Here is an 18,288-nt window from a genome sequence, read left to right on the forward strand (position 1 = left end):
TGATGCTGGAAGCTAGGCCAGAGGTATTTCAAATACCAGCAGGGTCATTCAGGATGGGTTTCAGAAGAGTTTCCAGACCAAGACAGACTAGGAAGAAAGGCCTGGGACTCTAAATTAGCCAGTGAAAACCCTATGGATCACAACAGAATATTATACACTATGGTGTTGAAAAATGAGCCACCTAGGTTGGAAGGCATTCAAAATACAGTGGCTGTAATAATGGACTCGAGCACACTAGTGATCCTGAAGATGACGCAAGACTGGACAATTTTTCCTTCTATTGTACATGGGGTCAACATGAGGCAGAGCAGACGCAGCGTCAGCTAACCACAACATCATATACGTGAGATGTGTTTTACTAATATCATTAAGATACCTAATTTTTGTTTAGATTGGAATATTTGTAATTTTATGTCACTTAAAAAATCAAAAATAAATAACCCATTCATTGTAAACTACAAAGTAAAAAAAAAAAAAGGTAAATGCTCAAGCTCACTACGATCTTTGTTTTGCCAGTAAATTTAACTCACTTCAAATAATGGGGATTTATTATGATACATTTGGCATAAGGGAGAAAGGAATTTCGAAGAATCCCACAAATAGCCATGCTTCAAGATTCAAAGCAATCTAGGAACCATCCCTCAACAGGAGTTTGTGAATCTTCAGCCTAAGGTACCACCATCAAGGTGCCCCTTTTAGCCCTTCTTTTCTGTTTATCATTTTTCCTCTCATCACAGAACGGCTGGTGCTCTCTGCATTCTCCTATTCAACATTCTGAGGAGAAGAGCACAATTAACCCAGTTATTTACCATTATCTTTATTGAGGAAATTTTCCATGCTAAGTCATTTCGTAAGTCAGCAGCAAGTCTATGGATCAGGTGCCCTTAGGAAATTTGATCCTACCTCTTTCTTTCAGGAAAACTGGGGTTGGCTGCTTATCTCCAGAGGGCTGCAAGCGGGAAGGCCATGCTGTGGAGCAGGTAAGACAATGGACATGTCTGATATACTATGTTAAAGCTTTTTTTTTTTTCTTTTTCAAGGGTAACTGAATTTTATTTATAAACAGGTTTTATCAATGACAGAAATAGAGGCATATATAAGATACAGCATTGCTACATCATTAAACTCATGTTGCAATTACATTCTCCTTAATAAATAAAAGCTCTAGACATGTTTGAGGCCCCTGGGTGACACAGTTTGTGCCTGGCTACTAACTGAAAGGTTGGTGGTTCGAATCCACCCAGCAATGCTGAAGGAAAGCCTGGAGATCCACTTACTTCCATAAAGATTACAGCCAAGGAAACCCTATGCAGCTCAGTTCTACAATGTAACACATGGAGTGTCATGAGTCTAAATCTACTTACCAGCAGCAGGTCTGGCTTATGGGTTTTGGACTTGTTTAAACATATCTTTAACAATCACAGCTTTAATAGTAGATGTAATCATCAAAAATCCTCACCTCACTCCACAGAACGATTATTTGGTGGGAGGTCTTACAGCGAGGTGGAAATTTTTCACCTGAATTGGTTTCCTGCAGTAGATACAGGCAGATTCATAGGTGTTACAGGCAGCTAGTGATACCGACTTAAAACCAAAAGGTAAAGATGGAAAAGCAGATGTAGCTGTCATCATACAGGCTGAGTAAACACACCATACAGTGAATGTTCTTGCCAGAGAAACTGCTATCATAAAACATTAGCTCCCTGAAACCCTGCTGGACTTTAGACTCCAAATGGAAACTAATTATTAGGGTCATTTATAACAAGCCATGTCAGAAGTGTGTATGGTACTCAATAAGTAAATCTAATTGAAAAGGCCCACTGTCAATATATAAGAAGATAAGAAGAGACACAACACATTACACACAAAAACCAGAAATCTGTTGGTCTAAACTTTGCTTTGAGACGGTCACATTTATTTTTCTAACTCCATGAAGAGCCATGTTGACCCACAATAGTTAGCTAACCAATGAATAAACATACGTAATGAAGAACATTTTGTAACATGCCTTGCCAATCTATTTCATGGTTCTAAAAGAAAGAGATTCCTTAAAATAATTAAAGACAACTATTAATGAAGCCATTTAACAATGACTTTGGATCTTACTTTCTCAACACCCCTGTTAAAATACAGAACTTACTTCTGGGTATTATCGAAACCCAGAATTCAATGAAAACATTCTCTTCAGTTACATGATATAGCGCTCCCATTAATATTTCAGTAACTTGATAGCCTTTTTAATAGAAATACTTCCAAAGATGTATTTGATAAATCATTCTGCTTTATGTTCTCATTAAAAATAGAATTTTAGAATTAAACATCATAAGAGACCATGCAAGATGTCATGTCTGTGTTCAACAGAAAATGACTGTGTCTGGCTCTGTGCTCCCTATCCACCTTGTTAGTTCCTAGTAAATAATTAAAGCAGAGCAATCTCACCCAGTCCAACAGCTTCAGCTATCAATTTTATCCTTACGGTTCCCGCTCCTGAGTCTCCTGGTTGCAGAATGCACATTTCCAGCTGTCTGCTGGGCTTCTTCCCACAGAAGTCCCAAAACATCATGGAAATGTTGCTTTTAGTCAACCTTGCCACGTGGACAATGGTCTGCAACAGTAACATTGACTGTCACCTGGGAGCATGTTAGAAATGCGGAGTCTCAGGTGCAGTCCCAGATCTACTGGAACAAAAGCTGCGTTTTATCATTACCTCCAGCTGATTCCTATGCACGCTCAAGCTTACAAAGCACTCTTTCAGGATTCTCTCATCTGTTTGAATTTTGCCTCTCACAAATGTTTTCAAACATGTGAAGAACTTGACCTATCAGCATGTAACGAAAATTTTATGGAGAAAAACGAGTCTCCAGGAATTGACAGGGTATCAGCTGAGATGTTTCAACAAATGGATACAGCACTGGAAGCACTCACTTGTCTATGCCAAGAAATCTGGAGGACAGCTACCTAGCCAACCAACTGGAAGAGGTCCATATTTATGCCCATGCCCAAGAAAGGTGATCCAACCAAATGCAGAAATTATTGAACAATATCATTAATATCACACGCAAGTAAAATTTTGCTGAAGATCATTCAAAAATGGCTGCAGCACTATATCCACAGGGAACTGTCAGAAATTCAGGCCAGATTTAGAAGAGGAAATGGAACCAGGGATATCATTGCTGATGTCAGATGGATGCTGGCTGAAAACAGAGAATACCAGAAAGATGTTTACCTCTGTTTTATTGACCATGCAAAGGCATTCAACTGTGTGGATCATAACAAACTATGGATAACATTGCAAAGAATGGGAATTCCAGAACACTTAATTGTGCTTGTGAGGAACCTGTACATAGATCAAGAAGCAGTTATTCGAACAGAACAAAGGGATACTGCACGGTTTAAAGTCAGGAAAGGTGTGCGTCAGGGCTATGTCCTTTCACCATACCTATTCAATCTGTATGCTGGGCAAATACAATTCGAGAAGCTGGACTATATGAAGAACGGGGTATTAGGATTGGAAGAAAACTCATTAACAACCTTCGTTATGCAGATGACACAACCTTGTTTGCTGAAAGTGAAGAGGACTTGAAACACTTACCGATGAAGATCAAAGACCACAGTCTTCAGTATGGATTGCGCCTCATCATAAAACAAAAAGCCTCACAACTGGACCAATAAGTACCATCATGATAAATGGAGAAAAGACTAAAGTTGTCAAGATTTCATTTTACTTGGATCCACAATTAACACCCAAGGAAGCAGCAGTCAAGAAATCAAAAGACGCGTTGCACTGGGCAAATCTGCTGCAAAAGACCTCTTTAAAATATTGAAAAGTAAAGATGTCACCTTGAAGACTGAGGTGTGCCTGGCCCAAGCCATGGTATTTTCAATTGCATCGTATGCATGTGAAAGCTGGACAGTGAATAAGGAAGACCAAAGAAGACCTGACGCCTTTGAACTGTGGTGTTGGCAAAGAATATTGAATATACCATGGAATACCAAAAGAATGAACAAATCTGTCTTGGAAGGAGTACAACCAGACGCTCCTTAAAAGCAAGGATTGTGAGACTACATCTTACTTTGGACATGTTATCAGTAGGGATCAGTCCTTGGAGAAGGATATCATGCTTGGTAAAGTACAGGGTCATCGAAAAAGAGGAAGACACTCAAAAAGATGGATTGACACAATGGCTGCAACAATGGGCTCAAGCATAACAATCGTGAGCATGGCGCAGGACCAGGCAGTGTTTCACTCTGTAATACACAGGGTTGCTATGAGTCAGAACCAACTCAATGGCACCTAGCAACAACAGCAGAGATGGTAGGATCAGCAATAAATTCCAAAATAGTTCTGGGCCAAACAAATCCTCTCACAGTGCTGCTAGTAATTTAGCAAGTATTCTTTATCCACCTTAAAAGTTCATTAAAAGGGTTAAAGATTTTTTCAACAATCTATTTTAATAGCTAGTAGATTCTAAATTATACACAGAAATGGCCTAGGGTGATTTGTTTTAAATAGTAAGCTAAAAGAATATGATGATGTATTTGCTCATCCTTATCCCTTAAATATAGAGGTTCTTTAGCATCTTCATATTGATTTAGAATTAGAGGACAATTAAGGGGTAGGTAAGGTCTCTAAGCACTGTGAAAAGTTTGTGCTTGACTGCTAACCTAAAGGTTGGTGGTTTGAACCCACTTAGTGGTACTGTGGAAGAAAAGGCCTGGCGATCTGCTTCCATCAAGATCACAGCCAAGAAAATTCAATGGAGTTCTATTCTGTAACACACGGGGTTGCCATGAGTCAAAATCCACTCAATGGCAACTAACAACAATCAACACTATCACTTAAAACAAGAAATATCATTTTTCAGGGGCCATGTAAATTAAACACATATCATCATCATTATGGGGTCTTTCTCAAAACGTAAACTCCAAAGCACGATTTCCTTACAGCAAAAATGAATGACTTTTTTGGAATGATGAAAGTGCTCTAAAATTAACTGTAGTGATGATTCCACAACTCTATGAACATACCAAAACCCACTGTACACTTTAAATGGGTGTTTGTGTGGTGAGATGGTAAATTTTATGTCAACTTGGCTAGGTTATGATGCCCAGCTGTTTGGTTAAACACTAGTCCAGATATTGCTATGAAGTTATTTACATGTGATTAACATTTAAATAAGCTGACCTTAAGCAGGCTACCCATTTGTGGGTGGGCCTCAGCCAATCAGCTGAAGGTCTTAAGAGTAAACATTTAAGTTTCCTGAGGGAAAAAGTTTCTTCCTCCACACTGTAAACACACAGCCTGTCCATCACTGAACCTGATTTTGGACACAAGACTACCGAAGTCTCCAGCCTGTCACCTCACCTAAAAAATCTGAACTTGCCAGTCTCCGCAATTACATGAGCCACTTCCTTAAGGCCAATCAATCTTTTTTTTTTTTTTCAATTTCCATTGAGTTGATTCTGATTCATGGTGACCCCATGTGTTACAGAGCAGAACTGCTGTAATCTGTATGGAAGCACATGGGCAGGCCTTTCTTCCATGGCACTGCTGAGTGGGCTTAAACCGCCAGCCTTTAGGTTAGTAGTCAAGCACTTAACCGTTTGTGCCACTAATGAGTGGGGATGGCGGGAGGGAGAGGTGGGTAGAGGGAAATATGGAGGGAGGGTGGGAGGGAGGGGGGACGGAGGGAGGGATGGAGGGAGGAAGGGATGGAGAGTCAGACAGATGGACAGATGAAAAGTTGGTGGTTAAAACCCACCCAGCGGTGCCACGGAAGAAAATCATCAACGTTTAGGTTAGCAGCCAAGCACTTACCCATTTGCACCACTCAGAGACTATATATATACCTGCCAACCTTTCATGGCAGTTTGAACCCACCCAGCAGTGCCACATAAAAAAGGCTTAGTGACCTGCTTCTGTTAAGATTACGGCCAAGACAAGGTCATGGAAACTCCACAGACACATCCAAACTCCCTGAGGGACCAAATTACTGGGCTGAGGGCTGTGGGAACCATGGTCTCCAGGAACATCTAGCTCAGTTGGCATAACATAGTATATAAAGAAAATGTTCTACATTCTACTTTGGTGAGTGGTGTCTGGGGTGTTAAAAGCCTGTGAGCGGCCACCTAGGATACTCCACTAGTCTCACCCCTTCCGGAGCAAGGAAGAATGAAGAAAACTAAAGACACAACGGAAAGATTAGTCCAAAGGACTAACAGACCACATCTACCACGGCCTCCAGCAGACTGAGTCCAGCACAACCAGATGGTGCCTGGCTACCACCACCAACTGCTCTGACTGGGATCACAATACAGGGTCCTGGACAGAGTTGGAGAAAAAAGCAGAATAAAATTCTAACTTACAAAAAAGACCAGACTTAAGAGTATGGCCCTGGACACCCTTTTAGCTCAGTAATGAAGTTTCTCCTGAGGTTCACCTTTCAGCCAAAGATTAGACAGGCCCATTAAAAAAAGAGAGAGAGATTAAAGGTGCATACCAGCCCAGGGGCAAGCACTAGAAGGCAGGAGGGAACAGGAAAGCTGGTAATAGGGAACCCAAGGTGAAGAAGGGAGAGTGTGTTGACATGTCATGGGGTTGCTAACCAATGTCATAAAACAATATGTGTACTAACTGTTTGATGAGGAACTAGTTTGTTCCATGAAACTTCATCTAAAGTACAATAAAAAATACATAAAAAAGCTGTTATTAAAAAGTGAATAATGCTTTAATCTGTTAATAGCAGATTTTAAATACTCCAATTTTACATTAGGATTCTCGGGCTTTACTAAATTTCAAAATAAGCAGAAAAGCAGAGAAAAAGTATATTTTATTGGTGTTTAGGCCTAGCACAATTCACCTGAAATAAACTGGAACACAGCAATTTATTTAATCTAATTGAATACAACATATAAACATTTTTTTAAGTTTTTGCCTGTTTTACCATCATATGATTGTGTTCATGCAAGTGCAATCATCAAAGCTGTTCTTCCAAGCACATATTGTAGCACCACCTTTCATCTGCAGTACTTAGTGTAAATTTCATTATCAAAACGTATCTGGCTTCAAGTGTAAACATATCTGCAACAAATAAGGTTTAAAAGGTAAAAGTGAATGATACTAATGACTAAATCAGAATAGAACTGCACATTACCACATGATATAATTCAACAAAATATTGTATAATACTGTTTCAACAAGAACTCCAACTTAATGAGTTTCACAAAAAGGAAGCAGAAACAAAAAATAATGTGTAAACTCCAAAAATAGTGTAAAATACTGAAGGATATAATGCAAAATTTACCTCCAGAAAAACAAGGAAAAAAGCCAAACCGTGAAGTGAAAACTAAATTTGGGTTAGAAGTTATAACACTCGTTTTACTGCAAAGGCTTTTCTAAAATACACTCCTTTTTCAAAAAAATTGTATTGTTTAATCACACAAATTGGGTACTTTGTGGGAATTTCACATGTATTGTCAGCTGTATGTTTTTTACCTCCAAAAAACTTTTCATCTCTAAACTGGTTCTATTTTTCCAAATGAACAAAAATGTTAAATTAGCTCCATGAAAATTATTACATAGAAAGTCAAATCATCATAAAAATAAATCTGCCTTAACAAAACAGTACAGAAAAAGCATACAAATAAGTGCTGAAAATCACAAAAAACTATTCAATGAATAGGCAAAAATGTTCACATTATCATTACTGGTCATTTTGTTCACTTTCTGGCTAAAATTAAGAAACAAATTTTCAAAAGGTCAGCAAGGACATTCAGTGCCACTTTGGATTTGTCTGCAATACACAAATGAGCTATGTCTCTTTAGTATAAGGCAGGCTCTATGTTTACTCTTAAACATAACTAAATTATAAAGACTTCCTATTTCTAAAACCAGTTATAATACTGTGGCAAGCAAAATAATTTTGTTCTTATTGCTCTCATTAAATTGCAGCTTAATCTACAACCATGAACATTTTTCCCTAAGTTGTCTCAAACCATGCTAATACAAAGAGTCTAAATATCTCTGTTGGTTTCCACAGATGGACTGAAAAAGGAAAAATAATGAAACTAAAATATTATTCTATTTTAAGTGTCCTTAATATGTTTAGCAACTCAAGCAGCACTTGACACAGCAAGTTTCTTCAGGTGATCCATGAACACTTGTAAACTAACATCATCTGTGAGAATAGGTGCTCCAGACTCCTAGAGAAAAAGATAATTGTTACGATTACTAAAACAGGATGACATCTTGGGATATATAAGCAATGTATAAGCAAATACTTAAAATAGACAAGGAAATCATTTTAAGTAGACTAATGCTTGTGTTCCATATTCAACTTAATCATTAAAATAATAAAGTGATTAACTGGTCTAGAATGTATTAGTGCTTTTATCACTACTAAGGATAAGTCTCCCTAGCTGCTTGTGTCTTTTTTTTTTTTTTTTAAGGAGTAAGTCTCCCTAGTTGCTGTTTACTAAAATAAAATCCCAGTTGTATATATTTTAACAGAAATGACAGTTGGACGGATGTGATTTTGTATATACTTTTTCAACTAACTATGCTTATCAGTTTTCAACTCATTTTAGCTGATATCTGTGGGTTTTAAGCAATTAACAACTGTTAGGAAAAACCCCCAATTTCTATTTTAACAAAAAATGTGTTGGCAGAATGATACCAGTAATCCAACCTATTAATAATAAAACTTTACCGTAGCCAAAAAAAGCTTTTTTAGAAGATTTCATATCAGTATTTAAAATCTTTTATTCGATAGTCAAATTCGTATTTATTTATAAATATAAAAACATCTAAAACCGGGAAATTATTTTTCAGAAAAGATCAGGAAGTTAAGTGACAAATATGGGTAAGAATTTATAATTCTTGTGGTTCTGGTCATGCCATAACCTCTGCAAAATGAAGGAAAATGAATTTTATCATGTTTTTAGATGCTAATTCAAAAGCACTCAAAAAACTTAATTACAAAGGGAAGCAACAGCACTGGGATTAAGAGCATAGAGTCTGGAGTCAGACTGCCTGGGCTCAAATCCTGGCCCTGCCACTTATTACCTATGTCATTTTTAGGAAGTTATTTAACCTCTTTCTTAATTTCCTCATCTGTAAAATAAGGATAATAACAGGACCTATCTCACACACTTGCTGTAATGATTTTTGTTATTGTTAGGTGCCACTGAGTTGGCTCTGACTCACAGTAACAGAACAAAGCATTGCCTGGTCCTACACCATCCTCACAATGGTTGCTGTCTGAGCTGCAGCCACTGTGTCAATCTATCTCACTGAGGGCCTCCATCTTTTTCAGTGATCCTCTACCAAGCATGATGTTCTCCTCCAGAGATTGAGTTAAATTGTGTAAAACAATTAGAATGATACCTGGCACACACTGTAGGCACCCAAAATGTTTTTAGTTACTTTTATTATTACTTCTTTTGAAAAATCTATTATAAAATTAATACTGAAATACTTTTCATGAGCCTACATCCATCGTCATCATACACATTTTCCATCTCAATTCACCTAATCCCAGATCCATTTCTCCCAGTCAAGACAAAATAGATATCAATTTCTAATTTCTATACTTATTAGATCTTATTTTAAATTATAAATTTACAGCTTATTTGGAATTATAAACACTAATACTCAAATCAATTTTATCAAAAATTAGTAGCTGGTTAATCTCAACTTTTTAAATGGGCCCTTTTTCTCTTTGAACTATATCCAGGATTAGGCAGAGAGGTCCAAGCTTTTCACCATTTAGAATATGAAGCCTCTAGCAGCGTGCCACAGAAGCCATGTGGCAGTGGTGCCCTCTTCAGACCATGCAAGGATATTATTTATCACTAGGTACTTGATTTTTGATAAAAAGAAAACAAGATATCAAGAGTCTATCATTTTGCTTAACAACCAAGTATATTCCCTAAATTGCAATAATCAAATTAGCTCAGTGATCAAAAATTCATATTCTGGAGTCAGACTTGCCTGGGTTCAGATCTGGACTCCGCCACCACTTAGCCATGTTACTGTAGGTACGTTAACTTCCATAAGCCTCAGTTTCCTCTTCTGAGGAATAGGGTTAACGGTACCCATCTCACAGGACTTTTTTTTTAACAATTACATGAGACTGCACAAAAAGCTCGGCATACAGACTAAAATATAGTAGGGATTCAATTTGTTATCACCTTTATGATTACTACCTATAAAAATGTCAACATAATTTCTCTTACAAAATCATAGGTCAAGAAAGGCCTTAGTACTCATCTTGTTTATGCCCCTAACAACCCTATTTACAGGCAGTAATAACTAAACTTCAGAGTTATCTCTCCTATTTTAAAATCTTCATGAGACTTTTTCCCATTGACAACACTGAAAACTAATAGCCAACATTTCCTCAGCATTACTGTGCATACACATAAAACTCTGTCAACAGGGAGGGTAAGGCAAAGCGAAGTTAAGTAACTTGCTGAGGAATGCACGGTCAGCAGGTGAGGGAATGAGAGTCTATCAGACTGGCACCAGAGTCTGCATTCTCAACTACCACCCCCTAATAATGCCTCTCCATGTTTCACAACTCACCAAGTTCTTCATAAGTCTACCAACTTCATCTCCATGTTGAAGTTTAAACCTCCCCAAACAAGGAATAACTAGCTACTACTTCCCATGAGGAAACCCTGGTGGCATATTGGTTAGGCACTACATCTGCTAACCAAAAGTTTGGCAATTTGAATCCACCAGGCACTCCTTGGAAACTATGGGGCAGCTCTACTCTGTCCTATAAGGTCACAATGAGTCAGAATCAACTCAACAGCAACGAGTTTGGATTTTTTGGTTTATTTCCCATGAATGAAACCACGAAACATGATTTTAAAAGTTTAAATGCAGAAATCGAGCCAGAGAGGGACATGTTTTATTTGGTCTGCATGATACTTCTTTATGCTGAATTATGTGAATGGCAACAATCAGCAAAAGAAAAGTGGTTGCCCCCTTTAGACAAGAAGTTGTATACTCTCTCCATAAATCCTAGTTCACCATGGGTGTACTGTTTGTTGGCACTGAGGATGTCAGTTTTTCTCACACCCAGCCAGCTTCACTCATTTGTTACTTACCTGACATCTACAGGCATTTGATGTATGACCCCTGACAAATACTACTGTAAAGCACTCTTTAACCTTCCCTTCTGCATACTGATCAATCATTATTTCCTTGAACTTTATTTATTTGTATTACTTTTTCTATCCTCTTACAATTTTCTTCATTTCTTAACTACCTCTAAATTCCTCTGAAGTTTATGGATAGAGAACCAAAACCAATAATACTTAATTGCCTCAAGTCAAGTATAATGGAAAAGCTGATTTGTGGTACATTCTATACTCTAAACCTCAACATCACAGTATTAAATCTGGCTTTTTGTCCTCCCACCCCCTAGCAAGGGGTCTGGTTCACCTGCTGGAGGGTAACAAATGATATTTATACCTATATATATTATATGGACATAAATTTTTTCTCTCATACGTCCTATGTACCCTTCCTATACCACAAAAGATTAAGCTTCTTTCCTTGCTATAAACGTTCCCAACTTTCAGACCTTGGGTTTACCTATAGATGTAAAACCTTCTTAACTCCTTCTCACCTCCACAGACCTCCCATGCTCTTAATCTCAGCTTGCCTGTGTAGATCTATTATATTCAATATGTGCTATGTTTAAGGAAAGCCAAAACTGAAAACTACAAAAGTCTTGCCCTCAAGGGATTTATAATCTAACGGAGAAATAACTGCCATAAGAAAGGGATGGAAAAAAGGGATGAAGGGGCAGGCATGTTACATAAATACAGTCACGCAATCATAGGAAAGGTTTCATGAAGCCAGTGGACTTTGACCTGAGCCTTGAGGGATGGTTAGAAAGTGTCCACATGGAAACATGTTCGGTGTATTCAAAGTACAGCAAGAGACTCTATTTGGCTAAAAGGAATAAGAAGTAGCTAAACGTGGAACAAGGTTCTTTTTTTTATTTTGTTTTTTTTATCCTCTACCTAGAATTCCATCCCCCATATAATTTTCAATTTTGAAATAATCATCATCCTTTAAAGTAACTGTCTCCTCTTCCTGGTTTCTCTTCTGATCATATATCCTCTCCTGCTGCCACCATGTGACCTCTTCTCTTCCTCTTCTAACTCCCTATAAGGCACATTTTCCATTCTGACTTGTATTTTAATTATTTAGGTATATAGCTTATCTCTATTACTAGACTGTAAGTTCTTCAAAGGCAGGGATGATCACTGTGTATTCTGCAATTCCAATACAGAGTCCTACACATATTGGACACTTAATAAATGTTGATATATTACACCAAGAGGCAAGCCTTCTACCAAATTAAAATATATCAGTAATGATTGCTAGGCCTCCTGCCTCTGCTCGATTATATTCCCTAGCCTCTCCTGGTTTACCATGGCCTTTTATGGTTCATAGCCTGGCATTAAGCTTAAACCATCGCTTCCTATTTTATATTATATGCTTTATTGCTTTTTGTCTCAAGGGTGTAGTGCTAAACTTGGAATATAAAGGGGCTCTATTTCATATGATCACCTTTTTATTCTCTATGGTGCCACCAAATTACTAATTCTATTTTCTACTCTTATTTTTTCATTACTTTTCCAACAGATATCATCACTAAATACACAGGAAAAAAATATAGCTCTCACTTTAACAACAACTATAAATACACGAAGAAATAATTTCCAAGATCCGCTATTTACACATACCTGTCCCCAGGCATACATATTATTATGAGTCTGTGAAGGGTTGACTTTTGAAAGCAGGAAACGAGCCTTAAAAGCAACAAAGAAATAACGTTATCCATCAAAAACAGATTTAGTCAATATAAGCTAAATAAATACATTTATGCCATCTAAAATCAATTTTCCTTAAAGGGTTTTGGTAAAATTATTTTACTATAACTTTTAAAAATATGAACTAAACTTTGAAGCATGTACCCACATATTTGTTACAAATAAATAACAAATGAACTTTTTTCCAATTATAAATATTCATAATAATAATGAATTATTGAGTTCAAAACAACACATAAAAATTACGTGTGCAACAATCACATCAAAGTTAGTGTGAAATTTACTAAACACTTAATCTGAAATATCATGGGAAGTTCAGGATTTCAAATAATGATAAAAATAAAAACCATGAATGCCTCCTTTGCCATGAGGCCAGAAGAACTGGATGGTGCCAACTACTATTACTGAACATTTTTGATCAAAGATTCTATAGCAGAATCCTGATCAAAAGGGGGAAAATACATAACAGAATTTCAAATTCTCATGGACTCCAGACTTTCTGGAGCCCTGGTAGCTGGATGAATCCCGAAACTATTGCCCTGAGGTATCATTAAACCACAAACCAAAAATATCCCCTTAAGTGTTCTTAAAATCAAATAATTATTTAGCTTAACTAATAAAAAAATGTCTGTCTTGAGCATTATGCTCTTTTAAGAACTATCTACATGAGGTCAAAGTGGCAACAGAACTCATCCCCCAAGACTATAGCCCTAAGTCATTCTTTTGAACTAGATCTGAAACCATTGCCAGAGACCACCCTCCAGCCAAACCATAGACAGGCCCATAAAATAAACAATTAAGCCTGAGAGGAATGTGTTCCTTTGAACAATCAATTATATGAGATCAAAAGGGCAACATTTGCCCAAAAGCAAGAACGAGGCAGGATGGGGTAGAAAATTAGGATGAAAGGAAAACAGGGAACCTAGGGCAGAAAGGGGAAAGTGCTGACACATTGTGGGGAATGGAACCAATGTCATGGAACACATTATGTACAAGCTATCAAATGGGAAACCAATTTGCTCTGTAAACTTTCACCTAATTCATGATAAAAAATTTAAAAAAAAAGTGACAACAGAACTCAAAAGATTAGATAGGAACCTTAGGGAGCAGTAAGTTTTTATTAATGGAGGAGAAACAACTTAGAAAAGGAGAGTGAGAATGGTTGTAAAGCTCAAAGAATGTAATCAAATGTCACTGAATTGTACAAGTAGAAACTACTGAATTGGTGTATGTTTTGCTGTATATATTCTCAACAACAACAAAATAAAAAATTTAAAAAGTAAATAAAAACCAGGAAAACATCCATATTGTTTTAAGCAATGACTCAAACTTTTTTAAACTGCAGGCTACTTCCACAAGACAAACTTCTCCAGCATTTCACCCATATACCCACTACAGCTTTGTTATTACAAAATAATTGAACTAGAATAAAAGGAAAATAGCACTGGACATGGTGAGACATCAGTGGGAGAACCAGTCATAAATTATTATTTCATACTGGAAAAACATAAGCAGCCATATCTTCTAAAATTTACTACCATACCAAATTTTTTTCTACTCTCCAAGTAAGCAGTTTAGCAGAACAGTCATGAGTACTGGCTCTGGAGTCAGAACCTCTGGATTCAGATTCCAGCTCCTCCATTTACTGCGTTTCCTTGGCCAAGATGCTTAACCTAAGTCTCAGTTTTATTATCTATTAAATGGACATAGCAATAGGACTTTTGGATCAAATGAGATAAGGCATATAAAGTGCTAACTACAAGCTTTGCAAGCTTTCAATAAACTATAGCTCCTAAATGGAAACCCTGGTGGCACAGTAGTTAAGAGCTACGTGCTAACCAAAAGGTTGGCAGTTCGAATCTACCAGGTGCTCCTTGAAAACTCTATGGGACAGTTCTACTCTGTCCTATAGGGTCACTATGAGTCAGAATTGACTTGACAGCAACAGGTTTGAATTTTTTTTTCCCCTATTATAAATATAGTAAAATCCTAATAATAACTGCTGTCATTTCTCAATAACACTTACTGATATTTGCTATCTACTATGGAGCCCTACTATGGCACAGTGGTTAAGCGTTTGGTTGCTAACCAAAAGGTGAGCAGTTCAAATCCACTAGCCACTCCTTGGAAACTCTACAGGGCAGTTCTATTCTGTCCTATAGGGTCACTACGAGTCACAACTGACTCGATGGCAATGGGTATGGTTTGATTGTTTTTATGTAATACTATGCTTGGAAATAGGAATACAGCAATAAATACAACATGATCTCTGCCTTCAGGGAGCAGGTGAAATAAATTTTTAAAATTTAGAATTAACTTATTAAACTGATAAAAATTACAAGGAAGCAGTAGAGTGTTATAACAGTGTATAGTAAGGGGACCTAACCTGGACCATAGCCCAGTGGCGCAAATCAGGATACTAGGACGTGCTGGAATATGAAAATTTCCACCACCTTCTGCAAGCACAGGTCCAAAAGGGCTGCATGTGCATATGTATGTCTTATTTAATCCTCATAATTCTAAAAACCACCAAGTCTGGCTTGTTTCGTACTATCCCATTACATGACAATTTACTTTCTAGAAAACTGGATTGACGGAATCAGGAAAATAGAAAAAAAGTATGTTACCACAAACTTAACATACTTTACCAGTAAAAAGACAGTTTTAAGAACAGTACACAAAATCATTTCCCAAGCTGTTCTCAATTCTTGGTCAGCTGAAGCTGGCATAGCACCATAATGCCATCCCAGCTCTGTTCTTAGAAATGGCTAGAGGTAGAATATGGGAGAAACTGCCAGCATAGGCAATTAATCAATAATCTTACTGTTGTGACCTCAAAGCTACTGCAAAAAGCAAGCACTGGGTACCTTCCCTTGCCCTTCTCCTTCCTTTGCCTTGTGAAGCAGTAAGAAGACAAATAAGACACCTCGCTGCAAACCTATCAGCATACAAACAAACACCACTTACTTGGCTGCCCCCATGTTCAGTGTCAATGTATCTTGGCATTGGGAATCTGGAGTGAAGGATCTCCTGTGCATCATCCACTGGGGCTTGCAGAAGGTGGCGGAAATTTTCATATTCCGGCATGTCCTGGTATCCTGACTTGCGCCACTGGGCTATGGTCTAATTTTAAAACAAAGGAATTAGTATTTTTAATTTCTTGCCCATCCAAAAATTTTAAAAGAAAGCTTTTTCAAAGGAAGCAACAAATAAGAAAACTATAAATATATCTTAATTTTTAAAGTTATGAGTACAAATTCAGTAGAGAAATCATTTTTAAGTAAACAAATGCAAAATTAGGATAATTCTAAGAGAAAAAAAATATTAATTAAGTCAGAAAAAATCTAAAACACTATGTTTATCAAATTAACATTAACCAAAAACTATATACCTAAGCTTAAGATAAATGAGGGGCATTTGTATTACAAAAGACTTCCCAGAGATTTCAAAATTGATGATCTACTATTATGAAGTCTTTACCAACAGAGTTACATTCTGGCGAGACATAGAAACATAAAAAGTGTAACAATAACAGCAATAACATTATAAGGTTAATATGCCTGTAGGAGAGCATCTGCATCAATTTGTTTACTAAGTAAATGGCTCCAAAAACCAAGTAATTTAATCAACATAAATTTAAGGCTGTCTTGGTTTCTAAATTAACTTAATTAATCAACATACATTCTGTATAACTTTATATCTCTGTATTTAATAAAGGATAAAGTCATATCCATTTCTGACTTTCCCTTTAAGCACTTAACAGGCTTATTAGCAGAAGCTACCATATCATAGGTATTATTCTTTAAGATGTTTAATCTTAAAAAGTAAAGAGCATTAGAAATTGGTATCAAAAAAAAAAAAATAATCATTAAATATTTCTAAAGTCTTAGATAATATTAGCTAAAAGGATGTTCTGACTAACACCTGTGTTATCGCGACACAAATCTAAAATCATTTACAAGTAAAGCAAGTAGAAAAATTTGTACAAGCTACTAAAATACTAGAATATAAGGCTGGGTAAGGGTCCATGAAAGAAGAACCTCTGTCTCTTCCAAAGTACCCAGAGTACAGAGCTTTTATACACAGAGGAAGTGTTAAATATTGGCTGAGTGAATAAATGCAAGACTAAATAGAGTTCTGATAAATATCTGGATTAAAACCATAATGGCTACTTAAAGACAGGCTTTTCCCATCTCAATGCCTTCATGTAAAAATCCAAAAGCATGATAACGTAAGCAGAAGTAATGAGTGTATATGTACATTTCAGTGTTCCTGCTTTCACAACACTATGCTTTGTGTGAAATCCATCTGTTTAATCATGTGTGGACAAAAGGGCAAAATAATGACAGGTTGGTCAACTGCAAATGAAGCCTAAAAACTTGTGGTAGGAGGAAGCACATTACATATACTGTGTAAAAACAGAAATCAAAGCTTATCACAGACAAAACACCAGCCAAATAGTAGAGGAGAAAAAATTTGCATAATAAAAAGACTTCACTGTAGTGCTTTAAATGCTGTAGAATCTTACCTCACCATGATAAATCAAAATCTGGAAGAAGGTGTCCATGAGAAGAATACGATCTGCAAGAATGCTGCTGCTATCAAGAAGAACAGGCTAACGTGAAGAAAACAACGAGAAAGGGGAAAGCAGGAGAAATAAATTAGTTACTTTAAAAATATCTGATAGATCTCTCCAGGGTACTTTTAAATTTTAAATTTGTATTTTACTACCTAAAATCCTTTGTTAATTTTCACAGTACATTTTAACTTAAGTTTTAAGAAATCTCTGCATGAAGTAACAAACAAGTAAAAAATAAAGAGTAAAATCAAAAGGAAATAAAGGATGATTCCTAAGCCTGATGGTGACACAGTGACACCACCGATTGGGATGGGAAAGGCTTGGGATAGAGCAAACTTAGAGCAGGTAGAAAAATAAATAGTTCTGGATATGGAATTAAAAGATACAGCCTGGACCAAAGATATAAATTTGGAAATCACATGCATAAAGATGGCATTTAAACCTATGGAATTAGAGTGCAACACTTAGGGAGAGAGAAGAGGCCAGAAGATGGAGCCTCAGAGCATGCCAACATTTTGAAGTCAGAAAGGGGTACCCTCAAAAAAAAGAGACCGAGAAAGAGTAGTCAGTAAGGACAAGGAAAACCAGGTACATGTAGTATATGTCATAAAAGCCTAGAGAAAAACATTTTCAAGGCAAGAGTCGCTGCTAGGTAAATGCTGTTGACAGCACTGTCAAGATACAGGACGTTGGTGGCCTTGGCAAAAGTTATTTTAGTATAACGACAGGGATAAAAGTCTGATGTAGGCTGAGAAGAGAATGTGAGGTAAAAAAGTACAGGTAACAACTTGCATGAGTTTAGCTGTGACAGGGAACAGAGAAATGGGTTGGCAAATAAACAAAACCTGAGGCCA

The 18,288-nt window shown here is 36.9% G+C and overlaps 1 protein-coding gene across 2 annotated transcripts in view; it reads right to left on the minus strand.

Annotated features, from left to right (window-relative positions):
* Positions 1 to 7,050: 7,050 nt before the first annotated feature.
* The window catches only part of SEC23A (SEC23 homolog A, COPII coat complex component), a 75,329-nt gene continuing 64,091 nt past the window's right edge, over positions 7,051 to 18,288 (minus strand). For both annotated transcript variants that reach the window (XM_049899464.1, XM_049899465.1), the window contains exons 19-22: positions 17,384 to 17,470; positions 15,823 to 15,978; positions 12,769 to 12,834; positions 7,051 to 8,202 (exon numbers count right to left, since the gene is read on the minus strand). In XM_049899464.1, the coding sequence (XP_049755421.1) occupies positions 8,113 to 8,202; positions 12,769 to 12,834; positions 15,823 to 15,978; positions 17,384 to 17,470 (399 nt within the window). In that variant the 3' untranslated portion in view covers positions 7,051 to 8,112. The remainder of the gene's footprint in view (positions 8,203 to 12,768; positions 12,835 to 15,822; positions 15,979 to 17,383; positions 17,471 to 18,288) is intronic.

Source organism: Elephas maximus, chromosome 10, assembly GCF_024166365.1.
Source record: "Elephas maximus indicus isolate mEleMax1 chromosome 10, mEleMax1 primary haplotype, whole genome shotgun sequence".
NCBI classification, from domain to species: Eukaryota; Metazoa; Chordata; class Mammalia; order Proboscidea; family Elephantidae; genus Elephas; species Elephas maximus.